This window comes from Nematolebias whitei, chromosome 17 (genome assembly GCF_014905685.2).
Source record: "Nematolebias whitei isolate Nwh7 chromosome 17, NemWhi1, whole genome shotgun sequence".
Lineage (NCBI taxonomy): Eukaryota > Metazoa > Chordata > Actinopteri > Cyprinodontiformes > Rivulidae > Nematolebias > Nematolebias whitei.
In genome coordinates, this window is record NC_056514.1 from 10,459,488 (window position 1) to 10,466,929 (window position 7,442).

The 7,442-nt window shown below is 41.8% G+C and overlaps 1 protein-coding gene across 1 annotated transcript in view; it reads right to left on the reverse strand.

The window, feature by feature from the left end:
* Positions 1–1,406: 1,406 nt before the first annotated feature.
* Positions 1,407–7,442, reverse strand: part of l3mbtl2 (L3MBTL histone methyl-lysine binding protein 2) — a gene marked incomplete at its 5' end in the record, with an annotated part of 110,529 nt that continues 104,493 nt past the window's right edge. The window contains 4 exon segments of the mRNA XM_037690819.1: positions 1,407–1,846; positions 2,025–2,165; positions 3,718–3,783; positions 3,948–4,182. Coding sequence (XP_037546747.1) covers positions 1,527–1,846; positions 2,025–2,165; positions 3,718–3,783; positions 3,948–4,182 — 762 coding nt within the window.

Here is a 7,442-nt window from a genome sequence, read left to right on the forward strand (position 1 = left end):
ACATCCACTCTGTACTTTTAATAAATAATCAAAATAAAAATGCGCAATGACTTTGGACTTTTAGAGGCGGAGTTGGCGGATCCGAGCCATCAAAATTATAGTTTCAGGATCTTGTTCTGACAGGATCCGACTTAAATGAACCACTGTCTGAATATCAAAAAACAAGAGCTGTTCGTAACTATAATATGTGTAGAACGGGGATGTGAACCGAGGCTTGAGCCATCTTAAATACACTGAATCGCGCCAGATTTTTGAAACTCCGCTTGTCAACTCCAAGCAGTCAGCTGACTCGGTCTAAATGAAGCAGTGAAGTGGTTCACACGTCATCGGTGACGTCACATGAAGCTAGCTCCGGCCCACTGCTTCACCATAACTACCCTGTCGAGTTTGAAGCGTGCTTTGAAGCTTCCGTGTTAGAAGTAACATCACTAATAATCACTGTTAAAAATCACATCAAGTTGCTGCTGATCTGTTTCATGTTGATCTGTTTCATGTTGATGTGTTCACGCGTGCTCATCTGCTCACACAGACTCATGCTCGTGTTCATGCTGCTGTTCGACGTAATGTTTTTATGCTATTAGTGCTAAGCGTATATTTAGTTGATGCTTTTCTTAGTTCATATCATAGATCTTATTACTGTTTTTCTTATACATTTTATTGTTGGATGTAACTGGGACCCCGTGTACATAATCTCTCAGACTCCGACTAAAGTTTCATTAAAACTCGTTCAGTGATTCATGAGATATTTTGCTAACAGAATGGACAAACGAACACACAGAGGCAAAAACGTTCTTGCTCAACGTTCAGCAGTGACTGATAAACATCAAGCGTTAGCTGGGAGGAAAAACAGTAAGTTTAAAGAACGGTTTATTTTTTATTGAATGTTTATACAAAATAAAAATAAACATACAAAATAAAATAAAAAAACACAAAAAGCAGCACCACGCTGTGCAGTGACACTGGAAGTGGGATGGTACTGGACTAAGTTTGGACACTAACATCTTTCACTGTTGGGACTCCAGGGGAACCAAATGGTTTCATCTCACCAACAACTGATCAGACCTGTTCTGCAGGTAAAGCTGCTCTCACAGCTGGACTGAGCTCATGGTGTCCGACACATTTAACCTTCTGCCACAAACAAGTTCAAGTGGTGGAGACATTTCCAGTGATCAGTTAACCAGTAAAAAATGAGATTATGTCACGAGTTTTAGCTGTTATAGTGCTGGCAAATAACCACAGAATTTACATAAATAACCGTGTAACATCAATTTGATAGTGATGTAAAGGTTCTGTAGAACATTCACATGAAGAGCTTTGATGTTTTATTCAAGTTGTTTGAAGCCATCAATGATCCATTCTGGTCTTAGTCCTGCTCAGACTAGCTGTTAGCTCATCAATCTGGCCACAATAAACTTTCTAAAAGACGCAGAAATAAAAAACTGGGTTCTGTGAAAAACCTACGAACAAATTTTAAGAGCTGAACTACTTTTTTAAAGCAAGAGTTCTAGTCGTACATCTCTATCACTTCAGCTTCTTGTGTCTTGCTCCGTGTTGCTCCTCCTCATCTCATCCAGGCTGCTAAGATCCTCAGGTGCAGGTCTTTGCCTCTGGTTTTCACTCCACTCAACATTTCTGCTCATGGCGTGGTTGTCCTCACCTTTGACCTCTGCAGTTTCACCTCCTACTATCTTTCTGCCCTCTGGTTGGCTCTGTTTGGGTTCTGGACGTCTGGGTTCAATCTCCTGCTCGGCCTCCTCTTGTTTCACTGCACTCAGTAAGACTTGAGTTTTTTTGGGGTGCTCAATGGGGGTCTCCATCTCCTCTACTTTCACCTGCACTGCAGCGACTGCACACACACACACACGCACACACGCACGCACGCACGCACGCACGCACGCACGCACGCACGCACGCACACACACACACACACACACACACACACACAGTTCAGTTACCAACTGATCCATTGGGAGTTTTAAAGAAGCACGCTGAACAGAAGAACCAGTCAAGAACCAGTCACTCACCCTGCAGCTCTGCTGGCTCAGTTTTTGGTTGAATAAGAGGAATTTCTGGAGGAAAACCTTCAGTGGTTCCAACATGAGCCAGCTGATCAGCAAAGTTTTTTACTTGGTCCTGGGATAGCTTCTTCTTGAAAACTCTTCTTTCTGTAGAAAGAAAAGCAAGATAAGTTTCTACAAAAATGTGAAACAACACACACACAAATTTATAATGGCTTTCTGCTCATCACATTCTCAGCTTTGGTAAAACGTCAGTCTGATGTCCAATAGCAGCATTAAACAAGTCGTTCATCAATGCCCCCCACCTCCACTGCTGAGACATTTGAAAATAAAATTTTGGTAGTTAGCGGTACAATGGCTCAGTTGTTAAGAGCTGAAGTCTCTCAGCGAGAACGATGCCAGATCAAATCCTGGCCGGGGTACTTCCTTTTTCCTCCCACAGATCAAAAACATGTGTTAGACTGATTGGTAACTCTAAATTGTCTCTAGGTGAGAGAGAATGAATGGTTGTTTGTCTCATTTGTCTCCATTGCTCCTTTTCCATTAGTACCTTTAGTACCGGTACAACATGGTTCTACTTGGCTCGGTACACATTGTGTTTCCATTATGCTTTCAGTACCGGTTCTAGTGTGCGGGGTTCAAATTAATGTCACGTGCCTCATCAGCTTGTGGCAGTGAGATGCTGAAACAGGTTTCAGTACAGGGTGAGAATTTATTTTGAAGTTTCTGGTAAATTAAAAAGAATACAGATCATTAAAATGATCAACACTAATATATATATATATATATATATATATATATATAAATCCTGCTAATGAACTTTTAATGAACTTTAGTTCACCATTAAATCTAAACCAGTTTTGGTGCTGGTTTGGCCCGCTTGGAACCCAAGAGAAAAGAGTTCTGAAAAAGGGACCGGTTCTACAAACTGTTGCTAGTGGAAAAGCCTTGGAACAGTGCCGAGTCAAGTTGGCTTTACCGTTGTTGTGCTGTACTAATGGAAAAGGGGTAGTGGCCCTGTGATAGACTGGAAACCTGTCCAGGGTGTCCACTGCCTCTCGCACAGTGATAGCTGGACATGGGCACCGGTGACCCCCTGCTACCCAAAAATGAAGTAGTGGGTAAAGATAATGGATGTTTGTGGTGTCTAAGGTTTACAGTACTTACATTTTCTGTTCAAATGCAGTCTGTTTGTGGTTGAAGATATTCAGTGGGTAAGCCTTACACTGAGTGTAAGAACAGAGGTAGTCCATTTTATTTTTGCTTGTCTGAGGCAGCACAGAGTGATGGATCCTTTGTGCAGTCCATCACCTCAGAACCAGGCCTGCATTAAAATGTTTTTTATGTGACACATAACTAATAATTAAATATATATAACTAATAAATCATATGAGCATAAATATGAAGGGTAGCTGAGTGTTCAAAAAGGAACAGCACTGGAAGGTCTGGAAGCTCTACTCTATATTGAACACAGTAAACAAATGAATGGATGCAGTTGGAGAGAAGTTCATGCCAGCACGTCCTCTGATTCAGCTGAGTTGCTTCTGTTTTATGGCCCCATGCAGTTTCAGAACCGCAGACACAGAACTGGAAACTATTATCAACAAGCGGAACACGAGCTGCAGTCAGAAGCTCATTTTAAAGGCTGTGTAAATCAGTGTGTTTCAACAAGACAAGACGCCATGCACACTCCACATACTCTTTTTCCTGTACACGAAGGGCTTGGGTCTCTTGTTCGGTGTCACCTGGTTTGCAGTTAAATCAACTGGAAAACAAAATAAAACCTCTGTCACTTTATTGTTGTATTTAATGGAAATTTTCCACCACTAGCATCAAGATGAAGGTAAATAAAATAGAATAAACAGAATAAATAAGGTAAAGTGAACCTCTGCTCAGAACTGTGAGCATTTTTTATGAATGATGTTTTACCAGATCCAGCAGGCGGCTGGAGCTCGTAGCCCACAAGCTCACACCAGCCAACAGGGTAGATGTCTGGAGACTGGTGGTCGATCCACTGGTCGAACTCCTCATCCCAGCCGTCGAAGTGGATGAGCAGCAGGCGACCCACACAGCGCTTCACAGTGGCCACGCAGATCAACCTTGGTTCCATCAGGTCAACTGCTTCCAGCTTCATGTTGGGGGAGAAACCATGACCTGGATAGTCCTGAAACAGCATCACAGTGACATCTAGTGTTAATGTGTGACACTGTCCCAGTCAAGTAAAACACATCTGGCCTATTTTACTGTTGTTTTATGGAGAGGTTCTGAACAATTAATATCTTACATGTTGTAGATGGCTCTCAATGACCTCAGGTTAAAAGAAACTACGACCCTGTTTACATGAGAAGAATCTCAAGAATGTTGTTCTGTCAATGGTTTTTGTGGCGAATAAGCAAAAAAAAGTGTTTACATTGATCCACTGTACTTTCCATGCAAGGCAGGGTTGCCAGATAGGAAATGATGAACCGTTGTGTTGTTGCTATAAAATGGTGCTGTTTCTTGGAGGGAGGAGGTTGTAAAATAATGTGTGTGTTCTGACTGAATTGAAATGGATTGGTGAACATGTTCACAGAAAAAAGGAGGAGGCAAAAAAAAAAAAAAACACCAATAGTGGTTATCTGGCAAAACTGGCTGGGCTCTCAATGAGACACACGTAGTGTCAGCATGAACACAGATACAACCAAAAAGGGGGTCGAGATGGTGTATGGGCAGGGCAGCCGACTTAGGACCCAAAAGTCCCGGGCTCGATCCGTAGTCATTGCACACCTTGTGGTGTCTCTGAGCAGGACATCTCATCTTCATTTGCTCCCTGGGTGCTTTCCATAGCTGCCCACTGCTCCACCCAGTGGTGGATGGGTTAATTAGAGAGACAATTTACTCTTTGTATGGGAACATACAATGATGACAACACATAACACATTATTATTATTATTATTATTAAATGGTGAATACTTGAATTTTCCTTTGGACCGAGGAGATTGTTGGTTTGCTCCTACACATTGAACAAGAGTGCCACAGACGAGACATTATACGCCAAAATTCACTAATAGGCGGACCTCGGTCTGGATACGGACCGAGTGATGGTTCTGTCCAGACCCCTGCCCAATCTGATAAATTCTGGAAAATAGATCATTTTCATGGAGAATTTTTCCAGTGACAGTCAGCTTAGTTGCAGAGCTATAGGAGGTGTGTTTTGGAAGTTCACTGTACTTCAGGTGTTACGGTAATAGCGTCACTCAATGAGCTAATCAAATCTTTTGTTTTCCCTGCACAGTCGGTGCAGCGAGCTCTCACCAGAGAAGGAAGAAAGGAAGAGACAGTATGTCGTGCTCCAAGAAAAGAAAATTTGATGCTGAAAACTGCTGTTGTAAAGATGTATGGACAGAGAAATTTATGTTCATTCTTCCGGCAGGAAGTTCAAAACCCGTTTGCCTCAAATGCTCTGAAATGGTCGCATTAATTAAAAGTGGCAACGTGACGCACTCTTCACCACATATCTTTTGAACGTTATCTGCTGAAGACCGAGCAGAGAACAGTAAATTAACCGAACTGGAAGCAGATCCACCCTACATCAGTTTTACAGCCCAGCAGCTGCTGAATGTTCACTCAACGTGTCGTGGATTTTGGGGCAATATAAAAAAAAATATTTGGTGACAGTAAAGCACCGAAGGAGTGCTTAAATGAGACATTATTTGATGGAAAACAAAAAGGCAAGATGTGTGGAAAAAAAAAAAAATCAAATCCTGATGTCAGCTTCAACAGCAAGCAGAAAATCTGAAATATTAGCAGATGATGTGCTGGCACAGCTGGATGCAGCTGTTCAGAGTCATTGATGAGTCTACAGATGTTACTGATGATTCTCAGCTTACTACATGTCTACATGAGACTGGCTCTGATTCCATGCAAACCAAGATTTACAAACCGGATTCCAAAAAAAGTTGGGACACTAAACAAATTGTGAATAAAAACTGAGTGCAATGATGTGGAGATGCCAACATCTAATATTTTATTCAGAATAGAACACAAATCACAGATCAAAAGTTTAAACTGAGAGAATGTATCATTTTAAAGGAAAAATATGTTGTTTCCAAATTTCATGGCGTAAACAAATCCCAAAAAAGTTGGGACAAGTCCATTTTTACCACTGTGTGGCAACCACCCTTCTTCTTACAACACTCAACAGACGTCTGGGGACACAGGAACCAGTTTCACAAGTTTAGAAATAGGAATGCTCTCCCATTCATGTCTAATACAGGCCTCTAACTGTTCAATCATCTTGGGCCTTCTTTGTCACACCTTCCTCTTTATGATGCGCCAAATGTTCTCTATAGGTGAAAGATCTGGACTGCAGGCATTTCAGTACCTGGATCCTTCTCCTACGTAGCCATGATGTTGTGATTGCTGCAGAATGTGGTCTGACATTATCGTGTTGAAAAATGCAGGGTCTTCCCTGAAAGAGATGACGTATAGATGGGAGCATATGTTGTTCTAGAACCTGAACATAGTTCTCTGCATTAATGGTGCCTTTCCAGACATGCAAGCTGCCCATGCCACAAGCGCTCATGCAACCCCATACCATCAGTGATGCAGGCTTCTGAACGGAGCATTGATAAAAACTTGGGCTATCCTTGTCCTCTCTGGTCCGGATGACATGGCGTCCCAGTGTTCCATAAAGAACTTCAAATCGTGACTCATCTGACCACAGAACAGTCTTCCATTTTGCCACACTCCATTTTAAATGACCCCTGGCCCAGTGCAAACGTCTGAGCTTGTGGAGCTTGCTTAGAAATGTCTTCCTCTTTGCACTGTAGTATCAGCTGGCAATGGTGGATGGCACGGTGGATTGTGTTCACTGACAATGCTTTCTGGAAGTATTCCTGAGCCCATTCTGTTATTTCCTTGACAGTGGCATTCCTGTTTGAGGTGCAGTGATGTTTAAAGGCCCGGAGATCACGAGCATCCAGTAGAGTTTTATGGCGTTGACCCTTACGCACAGCGATTGTTCCAGATTCTCTGAATCTTTTGATGATGTTATGCACAACTGATGATGATAACTTAAAAGTCTTTGCTATTTTACGCTGAGTAACACCATTCTGGTATTGCTGCACTATCTTTATGCGCAACAATGGTGAAATTGGTGATCCTCTTACCATCTTGGCTTCTGACAGACACGACACTCTGAGAGGCTCTTTTTATACCCAATCATGTAGGCAATTGGGTTAGATACATGCATACACACATATACATACATGCATAACTACATATACATACATGCATACATATACATACATGCATGCATACATATGCATACATGCATACATATGCATACATGCATACATATGTATACATGCATACATATACATACATGCATACATATACATACATGCATACATATACATACATGCATACATACATGCATACATA